The sequence below is a fragment of the Penaeus vannamei genome, chromosome 15 (assembly GCF_042767895.1).
Source record: "Penaeus vannamei isolate JL-2024 chromosome 15, ASM4276789v1, whole genome shotgun sequence".
Lineage (NCBI taxonomy): Eukaryota > Metazoa > Arthropoda > Malacostraca > Decapoda > Penaeidae > Penaeus > Penaeus vannamei.
The window spans coordinates 34,676,663-34,696,662 of record NC_091563.1 but is presented as its reverse complement, the minus strand read 5'-3'; the positions used below and the strand labels follow the sequence as shown (position 1 = coordinate 34,696,662).

The 20,000-nt window shown below is 34.2% G+C and overlaps 1 protein-coding gene and 1 non-coding gene across 6 annotated transcripts in view; both read left to right on the top strand.

The window, feature by feature from the left end:
* LOC113810483 (UTP--glucose-1-phosphate uridylyltransferase) overlaps window positions 1-3,610 on the top strand; it is a 32,374-nt gene extending 28,764 nt beyond the window's left edge. For all 5 annotated transcript variants that reach the window (XM_027362168.2, XM_027362170.2, XM_027362169.2 and 2 more), the window contains 6 exons: window positions 245-391; window positions 681-819; window positions 1,097-1,234; window positions 1,366-1,538; window positions 1,718-1,816; window positions 2,036-3,610. In XM_027362168.2, coding sequence (XP_027217969.2) covers window positions 245-391; window positions 681-819; window positions 1,097-1,234; window positions 1,366-1,538; window positions 1,718-1,816; window positions 2,036-2,143 — 804 coding nt within the window. In that variant the 3' untranslated portion in view covers window positions 2,144-3,610. The remainder of the gene's footprint in view (window positions 1-244; window positions 392-680; window positions 820-1,096; window positions 1,235-1,365; window positions 1,539-1,717; window positions 1,817-2,035) is intronic.
* A 9,453-nt stretch (window positions 3,611-13,063) lies between these two features.
* TRNAS-GCU (transfer RNA serine (anticodon GCU)) lies at window positions 13,064-13,145 on the top strand. The gene has a single exon. It is a non-coding gene; the product is annotated as a tRNA-Ser (tRNA).
* Window positions 13,146-20,000: the final 6,855 nt, after the last annotated feature.

Genomic DNA, 20,000 nt, shown 5'->3' with positions numbered 1-20,000 from the left:
TTATCAATTGTTTTTCATATGTATTTCCAGACATACATTCCTTCCTTTCTTTTATATATGTATTTAATTTTGTATCTTGTAGTTTTCTTTTTTTTTCTTCATTGTTGCTTTATTTATCATCTGTTGCTTCTCCTGCTCCTTTTTTCATTCCTCCTCTTCCTGCTCATATTATATTCCCTTCTGACTTGTTTTCCACCCAGAGATGAAGTTTGTGAATAAAAGATTTTTTGTCTTTCATTTACAGGGCAAAGAATATGTCTTTATCAGCAACATTGACAACTTGGGAGCAACAGTTGATCTCAACATTCTCAACTTCCTTCTTGGTGGTGACAATAGTGGACACTGTGAGTTTTTGATGGAGGTTACAGACAAGACAAGGGCTGATGTTAAGGTAAGTGTTTTATATAAGTAGAGAAAGGTATGAATGAGAATTAATATCTTCACAATACAAGAGATATATTTAACTTGTTTAGAATATATCTGTCAGAAATACATGTAAATTTCTGACGAAGATATATTAAAATATTCATTCTCTTTCAAACCTTCTCTATATTTATTATCATGAATACGGTTCATGTAAGCCTTATATTTGTATTACAGTGATATGACATTTATATATGTATAATAGCAGCACTACAGGAGATATATGTTTAATGCCATGATTTTGGTGACTCTTCCAGGGTGGTACCTTGATCCAATATGATGATAAGTTAAGACTGCTTGAGATTGCCCAGGTTCCAAAGGAGCATGTTGACGATTTCAAGTCTGTCAAGACTTTCAAGATCTTCAACACCAATAATTTGTGGATTAAAATTGACGGTAAGGAAGTCAGCATGAGATTTTTCCTTTCATTTGAACCAAACATATGAATAAGCAAAGCTTGTTTTTTTTTCATCTTTAATTAATTTCTTGCTAGTCTTGTTTCATTTAGTTCCAGCACTTTTTCTCTAGGTCTTCATAAATGGCTGTTATTCAATGTTTATTCTACATGTGATATTTTGTCAGGGGATTAATGATTTATTGCAAATGCATGGTAATCTATGTATGTAGATATCAAAGTTGATTAATCTATAAAAGATGTGTCTTAATATTCCAGCAATTGACCAAATTCTAAGCGAAGGCACAATGGACATGGAAGTAATTATAAATAACAAGACACTTGATAATGGTTTCAACATCATTCAGTTGGAACAGGCTGTTGGTGCTGCCATAAAATGCTTCAATGGATCAATTGGTAAGTTCTAGAAGCTACTATTATGATTTGGATTCCTTATAGTCATTGTAACCAATTACAGTAAAGTATAAGGCTGAAACTTGACTAGAGTCCCAGTTTTTACAAGCTTTTAACTTACTCTGCTTAAACAGGTATCAATGTACCTCGCTCAAGGTTCTTGCCAGTGAAAAAGACAGATGACCTGCTGCTAGTTATGAGCAATCTTTACAATCTGCAGTATGGAACTTTAGCCATGTCACCCCTACGTATGTTTGATACTACACCACTGGTCAAACTTGGCCCCAACCACTTTGGCAAAGTTAAGGTTAGTTACTTCACCACTGCAAAGTCTTCTATATAGCATTAATTTAGAGTATAGTTGCTGCTATGTTGTTTTATTACTATTGTGTGATCTATCTATACTTTGTTTGGAAACAGCTTGAAATCATTACTCAATATAGGGATGTCAGTTCTCTCCTCAAATATACATTTTCATTTTTTCAGGAGTTCCTTAAAAGGTTTGCTTCAATTCCTGATATGTTAGAACTGGATCACTTAACTGTATCAGGCGATGTGACATTTGGCAAAGGAGTTGTTCTTAAGGTTGGTTAATGTGATATGCCACTTTTATTGTATTTTGTATAATGATTTTATGTAAGAATTTGTGATAGAATTTGTGATAATTAATAGCAAATATTCAGAAGAGACAAAATATACACGTGTATGTGTGCGTGTGTTCATATATGTATATACACACATTTGAAATTTAGTGGAAGATGAAGTAAAATGAAATTAATAAATAATGATTTCCTTTTCCCTTAGGGCACAGTGATCATCATAGCCAACCACGGAGATCGTATTGACATCCCTCCAGGTGCCATCTTGGAAAATAAAATTGTCTCTGGAAACTTGCGAATTTTGGACCATTAGACAAGCCCAGAATTGCGAACCTATTCTTTCCAATTTTTTTCCTTCCATTTTCATGTTATGTATTGTAAATAATGTTCTTGTTAAAATGCAATGAGAGTTGATTTATGATATGATGATAACATGAATCTTTTATGAAACATCACTGCTGTTTGGTTTGTAAAAGCTTTTATCACATTGGTTGTTTTTTGCAACCACTCTTCTCACACACACACACACACACACACACACACACACACACACACACACACACACACACACACACACACACACACACACACACACACACACACACACACACACACACACACACATGGAAGTAATTATAACACACACACAGAGGCACATATTGACACATATGCACATTGTGTATATGATTTTCCCATTATTATATTTAGTTTCTGTGATGTGGTCTAGTAGCAGTGAGTGCCAAAATTCAGTGCAATAACCTCATGAATCAAAAAGGGCATTGATCATAAAATGTGAATACTATCATGCATTTAAAAAAAAACTGTAGTTGTATCTGACAACAATGATGTATTACACATTGCACAATGGTTAATAAAGATGCATTTCGTGTCTGAATGGCTGATGTGGCATTACCCTATTTCTCATATAGAAGAGAATATAAATTATCAAGTTCAAATTCTGTGAAATTAACAAATAACAATATGATCAACTGGCAGAAACCCCCCCCATTGAACTGGCTTTGTGCAGGTTGTCTTGTATTTCCAAAGGGATTAAAGCTACAAAGAACATCTATTAGTGATGTTCTTGCAGTGTTATTTGAATGGTGTAATATTTTTTATAGCTGATTTTTATTGAAATGAATTAATTTTGGCAAGTCTATTTTGTAATTTTATAGGACCTTAAGAAATTATAATCTCACTCTGTTGTCATTACAGATTAGAAGGTCATTAATTAGAAAAGACTGGAAAAGGTAAAATATCTTTTTTACAATATCTAAAATTATAGAATGATTTATTAAAAAGACTTAGTGTGCTGTCTGTTGTATGAATTTGAAAAATGGGGATTCGCCCAATATTCAAGTATTTAGTGTTAATGCTTATGTCAACTTTGCTCAATAGAGATATAGCTGCATCCACATGATGGGGTTGCATGGCTACGGCAGGAAGAGCAAGTTAAAATTGGTCATCAGGTTGCCGCAACTTTGTGAGCAACCAGTGAAATGCTTGTTGTTAAATAAAAGGCCCAGGAAATGGTCTAGAGTTTCCAACCACAATGATCTAAGCTGCTGATGCTGTAGATAATCTGCAATAACTATTCAAATACTGGCTACTGGCTACTGCAAGGCATTTCAGACTAATTATCGACTCAGTCTTGGTGTGAACAATTGTTAACGGGTAATCATTGGGCATGCCAATCATGTGGATGTGTCTTTATGATGCATAAAAGTGATTATGAAAAAAATATAAATATAAATAAAATTGCCTTACTGGTTGTTCATAATTTATTCATTTTAATCCAAATACACAAAATATTTTACCAGAGATTAGGCTACCTTGCACCCAAAAGCACAAAGATTAACAGCATATTTCCTAAACTTGAACAGGTGCCTAGAAAATTTGTAATTCCAAAAATCACATTTTCTATTTGTAAAGAATGAAAATATAAAAAAAGCTCGAATCCAAATAAATTTGAATGATGTTAGACAGAAGACAACTTTAACAAAAAGAAAAGCTCAATTAATAATGTTGCAAGAACTTGCCTGCTTTTAACAGCACCAAGACTTTAGTGAACTTAATGGGAAAAATAAGTTGTGAGTTCTGGAACAGCATGTGGAATTAGAGGAACAGTAATTTTCTTCCAAATAATGTCATACTGGCAAGAAAAATCATTTAATTATATGTGTTCTTCAAATTAAACAAAGATACACTAAATGTTGTACCCGTACCTGTATTTACTGCAGTTAGTACAAAGGTTATTACACAATTGGATTGCTTTCCTAATTATTATGATGGTACACTTACTGTGGTGTCCAAAATACATCAGAAAAAAACTACACAACCCTACTAAAAATATTACTTTAATAATGTGTGTGTGCTAAAGTCCTAACTACCTAAGATCTTTGGATATTACCACTAAATTATCTGTCCATACACAAATTCATAATTTTGAATGCCTCATATCATTCTCAGTTTTCCTATATTTCCTGGGTTTATTTATCTATTCATAACCATATTTTTTTGTTTTACTTAACCTTTCCTTTTTACTTCTGATTTTCCCATTATTCTTAATCCCTAAATGCAGAAAGCTCGGGCAGTCCACTTGGGCCCAAGCAAAATGAAATTTGACATACAGCACTTATTTTAGGAATATAATAGCGATTTTCAAATATTTATTATATATTGCCATAATCAAATAAAATGGATGTTAGTGCTAAAAGACCTATCAGATATGCCACGTTCCTGCTCTCCCTAACACTGATAAGGTTCTGGTTACCCACCTCAAAAAGCCAACAGATAAACACCTGTTAATCACTAGTGCCCTTCACTGTTCAGTATACTACTGAAAGAGACAGTGAGAGGTGAAGGTAGGGCAGAAGATGATGATGATGATGATGATTATGATAAAAAAAAGAGATAGAGATGAAGAGGGCAAATCTCATTACCTGAACTACATGGAGAGGGAAAAAAGAGTGAGTGAGGTAAAGGGAGAGAAAATTGCAAGAAAAAGTATGGCAGCAGTTGTCTATTTGACTGTCTGCCATTGTCTCTCCCTCTCTATCTACAAACACACACACACACACACACACACACACACACACACACACACACACACACACACACACACACACACACACACACACATGCACACACACACGCGCGCGCACACACGCACACACACACATACACATACACACACACACACACGTACACATACACACACACACACACACACTCACACACAAACATGCAGGCACACACTCAAGAACACATATCCCAATGCATTCTTAGGCCAAATAAGGGTACGCGGTTTGGTTCTCAGTGATAAATTGAGTAAACTGATATGGTTCAGAAATTTACATTTTTATCATTTACCTAGCTGCCATAATGATAATAATGATCAGCATAAAATAATCATGATAATAAGTGATAATGATGCTGATACTAATAATAAATATAACAATAATGAAGATAATGATGATGCTAATAAATAATAATAATTAAAATAACAATATTGATAATAATAATAATAATATTGATGATAATGATGACACTACTAATAATAATGATAATAACAATAATAATAATAGTAGTGATGATAATAATAATAATAATAATAATAATAATAATAATAATAATAATAATAATAATAATAATAATAATGATAACAAGAGTAATAATAATAATAATGATAACATGAGCAATAATAACAATAATAATGATAAAAATAATAATAGTGATGATAATGACAAGAAGAGGAACAATAATAATCATAATATTGATAATGGTAAATGTGATAATGATAATGATAATACCAGTAACAATAAAAATTATAATGATAATAATAATAACAATAATAATGATAATGGTAATATGAATAATAATAATGAAGATGATGGTGATGATAATAATAATTACAATAGTAATAAGAATGATTATGACAAAAATGACTATGATTGTAATGATCATAATAATAATAATAATAATAATAATAATAATAATAATAATAACAATAACAATAATAATAATGCCAGAAATAGCAATGCCAATAATAACAACAACAACTATAATAATAACTATAATGATATCAGTAGTGATGATTATGAAGATAAAAATAGCAATAATAATAGCAACAATAATAATAATAATAATAATAATAATAATAATAATAATAACAATAATAATAATAATTATACCAATACCATTAATGATAATAATGCCAGTAATGCTAACAACAACAATAACTGAAACAATAGCTATAAAAAAAATAAATAATAATAATCAAATGATCAAATGATAATGATCATGATAATAGTAATAACAAAGATAATTATAATAACAATGACTAATAATAATAATAATAATAATAATAATAATAATAATAATAATAATAATAATAATAATAATAATAATAATAATAATAATAAAAATAATGATAATCATAATAATGATGACAAATAATAATGAAAGAAAATGATAATGATAAAGAAAAAAAAATGAAAATAATAATAATGATGATGATGATAATAACATTAATAATAATAATAATAACAATAATAATAATAATAATAATAATAATAATAATAATAACAATAATGAATATGATAATCCTAATACTAATAAAAAGAATAATAACAAAAAGTAATAATGATAAAAAATATAATAATATTGACAATAATAATAGTGATAATAATAACAATAATAATAATTATTAACATCATTACCATTAATATGATCATAATAACAATAAACACTATTACAATAACATTAATAATGATGATGATAATAATAGTAATAATAAAGATAATGAAAAAATATAATAATAATAATAATGGCAATTATTAGTATAATAATAACAATAATTAGAATAATAATGATAATGAAGATAATGAGAGTAATAACAATAAAAATAATAATAATAATAACAATGAAAATGATAATGATGATGATAATAAAAACAGAAATAATGATAACAACAAAACTTATGACAACAATGATAATAATAATAATAATAATAATAATAATAATAATAATAATACAATAATAATTATAGTAATAATAATAATAGTGATAATAATAATAATAGTAATAACAATAATATTAATAATAATAATAATAATAATAATAATAATAATAATAATAATAATAATAATAAAAGTAGTAGTACTAATAAGAATAACAGTAGAAATAGTATTGAAAATAACAATAATAATGATAATAATGATAAAAAAACAATAACAACAGTAATAATAATAACACTAACAGTAATAATAAAAATAATAATTATGACATTGATATGATTATAATAGTAGCAAAAATAATAACAATGATAATAATGACAATAATCATAATAATAATAACAGCAATATCAATAACAATAATAATAATAATAATGATGATAATAATAATAATGATAATAATAATAATGATAATAATAACAATGATAACAATAGTAATAACAATAATAGTAATAACAATAATAATAGTAATAACAATAATAACAGTAATAACAATAATAATAGTAATAACAATAATAATAGTAATAACAATAATAATAGTAATAACAATAATAATACTGCAACAACAACAATAATAACAATATCAACAATAATTATAATAACAAAAAGGATAATGATAATGATAATGATAATGATAATAACAATAATAATAATAATAATAATAATAATGATAACAATGATAATACTAGTAATACCAGTAATGATAATTATAATATTGATAATAACAATAATAATGATAATAGTAATAATAATAATAATAGTAGTAATAATAATAATAGTAATAATAATAATAATAACAATAATAATAACAATAATAATGATAACAATATCAATAATAGTAATACCAGTGATGACACTAATAATATTGGTAATGAAAATATCAATAACAATGATATCATTATAGTACTAAAATGGTTATAATAATGATAACTGCAATAACAACATCTACAACAACAATAAAAATGATAATAGCAACAACAAAAATACTGATAATGATGATTATGAAAATAATAGTAATAGTGATAGTAACAATAATAATAATGATGATGATAATATAAATAACAATAATAATGATAATAACAATAACAAAAATAATAATGATAATAATAATAGAAACATCAATAACAATGATAATAATGATGATGATGAAGATAACAATAATAATGATAATAATAATAATCATATCATCATCATCAAGGGGGCTGACGCCGACGGGGGCGCATAGCCGCATCCACCCTTCGCTTCCACCTACGAGGATCCCTCATAGCTAGACGCCAGGCAGGGACTCGGCCCATCTCTATTTCTTCACGGCAGGTTTGGTCGATCTGCCCAAGCCTCGACTTCCTCGGTCGTCCCATAGGCCTCCTCCACCCAGGGTTGTCTCGAACAGAGACGACCTGATGGGCAGGATCATCCTGAGGAAAGCGAGCCAGGTGGCCGTATAGACTGAGTTGGTGATCACGGATTGTGCACATAACAGGTCCTGTGCCAGTCTCACGGTGCAACTGTTGGTTGGACACATGGTCCCGCCAACAGTACCCCATGATCTGGCGCAAGGACCTATTACAAAAGGCTTCAAGACGAGCCTCCAAGGCACAGGACAATGTCCATATAGCAAAACTGGTATTATCAGGGCCTTGAAAACCCGTAGCTTGGTCCTTCTGCACAGGTACCGACATCTCCAATAACTCTTGTTGAGAGAGTTCATGACCCCTGTTGCCAGGCCAATCCGTCTGCTGACTTCATGTTCTGACAGCCCAGAGTTATGAATTACACTACCAAGGTATGTAAAGCTCTCTGTGACTTCAATGTCCTCGCCGCAAGCACGTACCGACTGAACAGGTTCTCCTAACAAGTCCCCAAATTCCTGGACCTTTGTCCAGGAGACCTCTAGACCCAAGGGCTTCGCTTCATTGCTAAATGCATCAAGAGCCACCACTAGGGTTCCCAAAGACTCTGACAGAATGGCAACGTCATCAGCAAAGTCAAGGTCTGTAACTTGATATTGCCCATTGTTGCTCCACAATGACTTTGAACAGTAGCTCTGCCCAGTATCCAGTCCATGCAAGTGTTGAAAAGAGTTGGTGCAAGGATACAGCCTTGCCTCACTCCTGAACTAACAGGAAAGAAGCTCGACAGGCCCCCACCACACTTTACAGCACTTTCAGTACCAGTATACAGGCTTGCTATTAGTCCAATAATCCTTGCTGGAATTCCTCTCAGCCTCAGGATCTCCCAAAGTGACTCCCGATGCACCGTATCGAACGCCTTCTTGAGGTCGATGTAGGCTGCAAGCAGCCCACGCCCGAACTCACGGCGGCGCTCTACAATGACTCGAAGCGCGAGGATACGGTCTATTGTGGACTTACCAGGAGTGAATCCGGATTGCTCCAGTCTCTGGTGCCTCAGTAGATGGTCTCTGATACGTCTCAGAAGGATGTGGGCGAGAACCTTGCCTGGTATACTGAGCAGTGTGATGCCTCGGTGATTGCTGCAGTCCCAACGGTCCCCCTTCCCCTTCCAGAGAAGGATGACCACACCCCTCAAGAGGTCAGGAGGAACGGAACCGGACCGCCAGATGGCAGCCAGGACAGTATGTAACCCCCGTGCCATAGGTTCACCACCAGCCTATAACAGTTCAGCTGGTATGCCGCAGATACCCGCTGCTTTAACTCCAGCTTGGAAATCGCCCTCCTAACTTCAGTTAGGGAGGGAGGGTCCTCACTGATGGGTGGATCCGGCAGCGGGATCTCAACACTACCCGCATCCAAGTTAACTGTTGGTGGGTCAACCTGGTACAGCTGCTCAAAATACTCAGCCCAACGTTCCCGCACCGCAACAGGATCTGAAACGATATGACCACTTACTGAGCGAACTGCTGTCACCTGTGAAGAGGGCTTGGAGTTCAGCTTTCTCAGGGCTTGGTATGCAGGACGAAGGTCATTTACTTAGAAATGGCTTACCTCCTCTGCAAGACTCCTAATAAACTGTTCCTTGTCCCTTCTTAACAGGGACTGAGTTCTGCGCACATGAGGACGGTGCAATTCCCGATCCCTATCAGACGAGCCGCACGATATGCATCTGTGGCTTCCAGTGTCTCCTGCGAGATGGAATTCTGTACTACTCTCGGGGGTACACCAATCGTATCTTGAGCTGCATCAAGCGTTTCACGCTTAAAGGTATCCCACAGAAGAACAGGGTCTGTCAGACTGTCAAGCATTGCGAAACGATCAGAGATTGCCTCAGCAAACCCACGGGCACACTCCCCCTCCCTCGGCCTGTCCAAATGAAACACCCTAGGGTGATCATTTGACCGCTGGGGAGTTTTGAAGTGGACCCGGAGGGTAGCCACAACCAATCCATGGTCAGTACCACAGAACTCAGCACTCCTGTACACCCTGCAATTCTGAAGGATCCTCCAACGAGTGCTAATCATATAAATAATAATAATAATAATAATAATAATAATAATAATAATAATGATAATAACAGTAATATAGTATTACCTGCTACAGCAAATAATATAGTAATGATAATAATAATTATAATAATGATAACTTCTACAACTTCTATTACTGCTACTACTAAGAAACAGCAACAGAAATAATAACATAATATCGATAACAATAATGATCATAATGATGATGATCACACTGTTATTCTTGCTGCTGCTGCTGATAACAATAACTAAAGTAATCTTGATTATAACAACAATAATAATAATGATAAAAATTATATCTACAATAATGATAACAATAATAATAATAAAGGAAAAAACAGTAACAATACCAATAATGGGAATTATAATAATGATAATGACAATCATAACAATAACAATAATAATGATAATAGAGAGTAATGAAAATTATTATCAATCATTATCTATTACCAGTATCACTATACCACAATCTATTATCATTACCACTATTACTAGTTATTATCATTACCATTATCTTTATCATTAATAGCATTATTATTATCATTATTATCTTTATGATAATGATATTAATATCACTACTGCCATCACTTATTTATACACATCACAATTTACAGGCCGAAATGAGCCAAGGGTGTGAAATTTCTCAGTAGGAATTAGAGCGTCTTAATACTAACATAGTTATCTCATAACCAAGAAAATTGGGTGCTTTCGAACACGGTCGCGTGGTATCACGGTAGATGTAAACAAGCGGGCATTTAGGGGTAAATTAGAATATAACTAAAGGTAAACATATATAAAGACATGATTATTCATACAGACATATATTACATCATACAAAACATTCTAGAGAGAGAATTAAAACATTGAAATCCATACAGAAAATAAGGCATACCTGGGGCCGGTTACTCAAACCAGCGTTAGAGGCCTCAACTGTTCTGCGGCGACTTATTAGCTTCGTTTAAATAAACGTTTTGTCCGGCTCAAATCCTGCCGCGCCGTAAATCACATAAGGCATCGGATCTTCAGTGGCCAATTACAGCTACAGTTTCAGGCGGCTTGTATGGAATCTTGACCAATCACAAGCCGTAGATGCTAATCAGCTGATTTTGTAAACACAACGTTGTGTCCAGCCTGTGACATGATAAAACTTTCAAACAAATATGTTCCAGGATAAGAATATGTAAGATTCATTATAAAAAGGAATGGCTTATTAACGGAATGCATGAATATCGTGAAATTAGAACAGTGTCTCCTCAAAAGCAAGTCCTTGCTCGAAAGGATGGCTAATATTACAAGGGAAATTTTCATACCAATTACCAGTTTTATAAATAATACTTGGAATAAGTTTTAAAGGCTTAACTATAAAAGGTAATCTTTTTTCTCTGAAACATGATGCATCCTCATCCACAAATAAAGTTAATAATATAAATCTTGACATTAATTAAAAACAATAAATATATATATAATATTTCATCCGAGGCGAAGACAGCGCTGTTTACCTATACAACACCTAACTTAACCAAACGGGAAAAGCAAATGTTATACTGGAATATTACAATTGTTGCATTATTTACTGGTCCACGATTGGTTCATGTACACCTAATAACAGTATAATAGAGTAAAACACAAATTGCAATACTGTATTGTTTTAAAACTGAAATAAATCATTTATGGTACGCCGTAACCAGCTACGATTATTCTCCCCCATATTGGTACGGCGTCGTAGCTTGTACCAATATGGCGGGTCTTTTGCTCTGTGGTTGGGTCGTAGAACCACTCGGCCGTGAGTTAAGGCGCCGTAATGCGTTTGGATATCCGGCCCCTGTTTTAAACGTAAAACAAGGTTCACAATCTCACCTTCAGGATTATATATAAAAAAAAATCCCTTTGATGAAATCCCTTAATAAGAAATGAATATGAGATAAAGCAAGGCAGTCCGAGTGGTTAGTTGGTTAGCTAATTAGTGCGAATTGTTAGTAGTTAATAGTGCGAGTCGTTAGTTACTTATCTTGTAGTTATACGGGTAATGTAAGGCTGATTAATCTGAGATTTTGGACACTACAGGAAAGTCTACCAGTGCTACTCTTTTATCATATTTACAGTTATATCCTAAACAAATATATATATAAGATCAATCCAATAAAAAGGATATGAGCATATTCTTAATCATATCTCTTAACATCAGCGTACAACGATAACAACACTCAAGAGGGACTATCGTATATTGCTAAAGATTTATCTGGATGCCACTTTTAGGGGTACCGCCGCGCTGAAGTTACTGTAAAAAAGGAATTCTGATGTCCGTTCAAATGCCATTAGATATAACTGGGGTCTTTGGGGCAAAGAGAGCTATATAAAAAAGCCACAAAATCCGTTTATTTGCATTTCTTCAAGAAATGTTTGATGGTGGGAAAACGACATAAGTATATGATTCTCAACAATATGTACATTACAAATCAGTGTAAAGAATGACTAAATCCATAAATACGTTAGCTCTCCCACGTCCTTACAAACGCACAAGTTTCGGAAACAAACTTATTGACGATACATTGCAAGTTACACGTATGTGTGCATATATAACCTTTTAATTCACTCCCACATAGCTCAGAACGCTCAGCCGGTAATGCGGACAAATACGTTTCTTATTTCTCATGCTCGCGCGCTCCTATACCTGGTATGTCGTCGCTATTATCATTCCCGTTGCTTTTCTTTTAAATAGGGGTATGCTTTACAATAGTCGTTTGTTAGATTATTTTCAATTGCATTCGAGTGCAATATAGACGAGGTGGCCGAGTGGTTAAGGCGTTGGACTGCTAATCCAATAGGGTCTCCCTGCGTGGGTTCGAATCCCATCCTCGTCGCAGCTCGATGTGAGCCTTTTCAGAAATGATACATCACTTATCGTAATCTATCATTAACGCGTTAGATAATATCGTCATTGCTTAAGTGGTGGTACTAACCAAGCGCGTATGGATAAACTCAATAGATATATGTTCGTTCATAGCATATTTGACCTTTTTAAGAACATCTTATTGATTAATGAAGAAAATATGAAGATATATGTACCGCATTTCTATATACCAGTTATTCGCCAACGTATATATAAGGCCATTATGACACCGGAAGAAAAATAACCTTACGAGCCTATGGAATAGATACATAGACAGAGAGAGAGGAAACAGACACACAGGTAGGCAGGCAGACAAACAGAAAGCCTTTCCATCATACATACGTGCGCAAAGACAGGCAAAAGAGTGATATGATTTGATTTTGCATGTTATTTTACAGAGCACTGCACGTCCTACAAAAATCCGGTTTGTTAAAACTGAGCGAGGCCCGACCCAAAGAATATTCGTAAGTTGACATGCATAATTAAAGAAATAAATGCATATTTATGTCTAGACATACATATCAACCGAACAAATAGATAATTATATATGTATCAGATATATAGACATTTACGTATTTATTTCTGTGTATATGCATGTTTGTATTTATGAATTTTCATTGGGTTAACAATCCGGCCATGAGCCTCTACTTACGGGGCGTTTGGGAAAGGGAGGAAAATGCCTGGACTTTACTGTTCGTATATTAGAATTATTACACTTTTAAGTCCACTTTCAGGTCTATGGAGATATGTATATTACTGTCTAGATATTGATCAATATTGTAGGAATATGAAAACGGAAATGAACAATGATAACCAAGGAAAGGAGTCTTTAAAAGGTTCCCTTGGCCAAGTATGCATTCTGGAGTCTCAGAATCAATTTGCATCTAAGATTATTAAAGTATTGTACTGTACAAATCCATGAACAGAGATGCGATTTATTGCATAAAAGTTACCTCGAGACAAGCTTGAAGGTTGGTGCAATAATTCATCTGAGATTCTCCAAAGTACAAAGACAATTAAAAATCCAGTTAGGTCTACGCAATGTTTAATTTGGTCCATGCAGTAGTCTACCGGCTAGTCCATCATAATTTTGTCACCACGAATAAAAGTTTTTTTTTTCCCTTTAAAAGAGAGGGAAATAAGAATTAAGTTATTTACTAGTACTACTGAGTACCTCTAGACAGAAACACTTTTGCCATACCGGACATTTTCCCTGACGCATTTTTTAAAATTTATTTATTTATTTATTTATTTATTATTATTATTATTATTATTATTATTATTATTATTATTATTTTTATTTTTTTTTTTTTTTTTATCAGGCGGGCATTTCCCTGTGTGCGTGTCTGCGCGGATGGACATTTGACTACACGTGTTTTCTCACAGGTGGGTATTTTCCCATGTGTAGATTTCCCAATTTACGTTTTAGTGTATGCGGAGATTTCCAAATTTTGATCGATATTAGCGGGAAATGTGCACTTATGTCTTATTTTCCCGTTCCTGGTACAAGTACTTAATGTGACTGAAGTAACCTAATGTTACTTTTTATTTGTTATCAGAGCTTTAGATATTAGAGAAAACTTGTATTATCCACATTTAGCAGTTTGCACCGGAACTAATGATAGTTCATGTTTCATTCATCTCGTTTATCCTTGACTGGGGGTCCTTCTCTGACCTCTACCTGGAAGTGCTGCAACATCCAATTCTCCCCACCTGACCTCGCAGCTTGAGTAATCTACGCTGACCTCATTTCTGGCAATGCATTTCCTACATCCGGCCTTGGTCCTTGGCGTGTATTCTTCACACAAAGAAAATTAATAATCACCACACGAGCTTATCACCACCAACATAAGAAACCGCAAACTTCTTTATAAGGGATACGCTTAGTAATTATACACTACATTAGGCTTACCAATAGCTCTTGAATAGTGATGCACAAGAGAATAGAGTTTAAGCATCACATAAACCTTTTTCCTTGTTCCCCTCCTCTCGTTAGTAAGAAAAAGTAAACCGTAAACAAGCATAAGATATGATTACTGTAATTCATATTCGTCCACAGCAAATTATAATTGGGGAAATGCACAAAAACTAATATGGAAATGCCCGATAGTACAGAACTTCAAACAGAGAAATGCCCGCCTGCACAAAACTACGCGTAACGAAATGCCCGCCTCACCTAAAAAGACCGTTAGAAGACTCCGACAGAGTAACTGTTCGATATCCGCTCCTCTAATATGCGCAGTCTTACTTAATTACGGTACGTGAACAGCCATTTCATAGATGTTAAGTGTCCATTTACCTAGAGTGTTTGAACAGGTTTCACAAAAAAAAAAGAAAGAAAAAAATCTAAATGGCAAAAATTGTATGTTGGAATGATTAAAACGATCGGGACCAAGGACTGGGAAGATTTCGGTTGGTAATGATACTGAACAGAAAGGCATTAGATAAATCTCTTAAAAGATCATGCAGATACTGATAATTTATGTAGCAACTTCATACTAGCGCATCCACAATTAAACCCGTGGTAAAAAGTAATTTTGTTTTTATTATAATTAGATCGTTGTAAGCTTAACATCGTTTTTTTTCTCTTTTAGGAAAGTGAGAGAGGAGAGTTAAACTCAAAAACTGAACACGAAGGAGAGTGGAAGGAAATTGCTACATCAGTTTGGAAACGGGAAGAAAGTCAAGGGGTCCACAAAGCAACGTGAATTCGGTTACAGGCATAAAGAGAGGGCTTTGGGAAGGACTGACAACTTTCTTATCATCTCACAAATGGCAGCCGAGGTATTAAAAAGTTTTACCACAAAGGCATTTATGCACTGTGCCAGTGTGTTCACTCTCCGTTCTCTGCTGATTACAGGGCATGAAGTCGGGAATTTTCTCAAAACAAAGTACCAAATAAAGCAGATACTTTCATAGAAAATGAAGAGAGTAAAGGAACAGCAGATTTTACTTGCTTAATTTTACTAACAACCGACAACAAACAGATGAGAAATGTAAATCAATAGCATATTTATAAATTCCTTTGAGGTTAGGTTTACTTATTACTCTTTTTTTCGCATTGTATATTATGGTTAAAAATTATTTGTCACATGCTACTGATATCATTACGATTTTTTAAATATATAATTCTACTAATGATATTAATATCAATAACAGGATTGTTATTGCAAATCTTGCTGTCACAGTTTATTTAAACCATGCGTTACCATAAACATAATTAGCGTATACATTTTATCTGTATGTAAAAAATGCTGAAAGCAAAAAATAATTACCTTCACCATTGAAAACTTACCAGTGAGTGTTCTCATTTCGTATGTGTAATGCATCAATCAGTAGAAACTCGAGTTGTAGAATACTGGATATTACGCGAATTACTCGAAACTGATAATGAATTAGGCTTATAGCAGAAGGGTATTATTGCAGTATGCGGATAACAGTGCGTATGCAACATCGTTGGTTTAAGTTAGGATTGTTTCGTTTCATGAAAGCAATTTACTTCGAGTAGGCTTATAATCAGAGCATTCGATACGGCGTTTATACTATTCATATTTACTGTGAATGCACATTTATCTTTATAATTTATCTTTGTTCGCATCTGTGAGGATATATGCAAAAACTTTGCAATGAATACTTGATCGTTCAATAGTTATGGATAGATAAGGTTAGGCAGATAGAGATCGAGAGACAAAGATATAGATAGAGAGACAGAGAGAGATAGATAGATAGAGACAGAGAGATAGATAGAGACAAACAGAGAGATAGATAGATATTATAAGGAAAGTCTTTTACTACTAAACATATACCTTTAGTCGTGGATAAATGTGTTGTCAGTAAGTTCATATGTAGACATTCTTCATATCGTGTGCTTTGTGATCAAACTCCAGTAAAATGACCCAGTTTTTGCAGAATAAATATTGATCTTATAGGATAACACTCAGCACATAGTAATATATGGAATTAATTTTCGCGATAAAACATTTTTGGTAAGCATTAGTATGATAATTCGGATTGGTACCTTTGTTAAATAAATCGAGGCAGGTTCGAAGAAGGCTCCAGTATCGGAGATCCAAAAAAAACTTGTTATTTATCCTTACGAGAGGAAATAACAATCAAATTACATAATTTTGGAAAAGCGTAAGTGCTCAATAGTTGGCAACAGCTCGGGCCGAGTCAACAACGAAGGCAGCGCTTCAGCAGCCAATCACATGCGAGGAAACGGAACAAAGGACCAATGAACATGCGATCAAATGCTCTGGCTTTTGTAATCACCGCTTCAGTATCTCTAGCTGTTACTCTCTTCGTATTGTGCTTTGTGATCTGGAAGTTTAAGGGTAATATTAGATAATTGTGGTTTCAGTGTCAGCATCAGATGCCTTAAGTGTTGGGAAGAGTTAAATTGAATTGAAGGAATCAACAGGAATTTCAACAGCCTGAAGACCCAAGGAATACCATTGAAGATCGAAGGTATCAAGGGTAAGTGTGAATTCCAAATCTCTTGTAAATTGTCATGCAAATTCTTCGGTTTGTTATTTTGATTTGGCAGAGGCTGTTTAGTTAGTATGTAATGCCGAAAATAAGAGGCACACATGGCCATGGAACTGACTCGCTGTGGTATTTTAGCACTTTCCAAATTTAGTGTTACGCAACTGAGGATGCTTCTAGAAGGCGAAAAAACGATTTTAGGATTCGTGCGTCCGTAAATATTACTCTTGTGCCCAGTAACCAAGCTTATGGATTTATTAGAATAATTTTACGATTATAAAGGATTTTGGCGTGTTTTTTTGCTTTAGTAGTCTGTTACATTCCATATGAAATATTTTGGAATTGTTTACGGAAGTTTATTTTTCCAGGTATAATATCGCTTTCACTGACAGTTGAAATTGATCGGGGCGCTTTTGTTTAAAAATGTCTTTTCAATGGTTTATTTGTGTTTGGTTAGTTGCCGGGTTACAGCGAGTACTATTTGTATTTGTGAGTTCTATCTGTCATGCATTTCACAATTAACCAGCTTTGGTGAAATACGCTGTTTTTCCAAAATTACTCGATAAAGAATGTGTCATTGTCGCGCGTCTCATTTTTTTCAGTTATTATTGAGAGATCGGTTTTACGATCATTTACGGGTGTTGAAGACCGAAACAATTTTGCCAAATACTAATATTTATCTCCCCACTTCCCATTATCTTATCTGGTTATCACACCCCATTCTTTCCTTCCTTTTAACAAACCGTCCAATACATAAAGGTATGGATGAAGGGATAAGTGTGCTCAAATGAAATCATATGTGCACCCCATTTCTGTCTGTCTGTCTGTCTGTCTGTCTCTCTCTCTCTCTCTCTCTCTCTCTCTCTCTCTCTCTCTCCCTCTCCCTCTCCCTCTCCCTCTCCCTCTCCCTCTCCCTCTCCCTCTCCCTCTCCCTCTCCCTCTCTCCCTCTCTCCTCTCCTTCTCTCCCTTTCGGAATTATTGGAAATGCAACCCCACACCTATTATTAAGAATCTGATCTTACCATGTGGTAGAACACATCATTCCATGATAGTTTTCTTCTATGCCATTTTCCTCGCAAATTGATAATAACGGAGTTATTTAGGAGATAAAATTCACGATTTCCAGGAGCCGCAGTAACCTTACTCGACCTACGACGCGACAAATTGACAAAAAGTTGTTAAGCGTGACGAGAAGTCGGACGGATTTGTAGCGGAAGGCGTATGCGCGGGAAATCAAATGAGCCAATTAGATTCGTTCGTGAACGCGACGTGACCATAGACATTCAATAGAACCAATCAGATATGGAATAGATCATCACGTGACAATAGAAGCTTGGCCTAGGAGAAAGCAGTTGAAATTCAAATCAGTTTAATCATGGCTACACAGTGCGCAGCTTGTGAGAACAATTATTTCGACTTTCATGCAAAATATAATCGCAACAACGAAGCTAGTTTGCAATATTTGCGAGACCACGGTGTTCTGCCAGTGGATGTACAGTGCCCGCACTGCAAGACACCGTGTCATTATAGAAAAGACAGACACCAGTGGGTTTGTGGTGCTTGGACAAAGATCGCAAAGACAAAAAGGAGAAAACAGTGCAACTTCACGGTAAGCGACTACAAAGGGACATTTCTCTCGGGAACTAGACTTGAACCAAAAATGGAGTTGCAATTTCTCTAAAATTCACGCGTTGGAATGGGGATATAGTACTATTATCATTATCATTATTGTTATTACAATTATCATTACTGTTATCATTATTAATATTACTATTGTTATTATCATGATCATTATTGTTATTATCATATCCTCATTATTATTATCATCATTAAAGCTATTGTTATTGTTGTAATGATAATATAATAATAATAATACAATAATAATAAGAAAAGAAAGGATGAATCGTTCAAAGCGCCGGCATCTGTAACTGCTTGATTATTTACTCATTTACTACAGTTTTCTAGTATGTCTTTCCCCACCCAAGGTCTATTTGAAGTACAGGTCTCATCACTTCGGAGTTCTGCGCAGCTTTGGGTGATAAGGCCTATGACGTCACGTGTCATGGACTGAGAACGGGGGGGGGGGGGGTAGAGAGTGGTTGGGTGGGAAGGAGATAATAGAAAACGGTAACAAATGAGCGAATACATAAGTAGTTTTAGATACCGGCCTATATCGCACATTTTACGTGGATTCAGTTTTATAATTCTCATGCTGCAGCTTAGATATGGTATAATGAATAAGTAAATTAAAGATATGTCATATTTAAACTAAGTTTTTGGCGAATTTATTATAAAACAAATACAACCAACGTATCACAACAGGTACTGCAGGAAATAAAA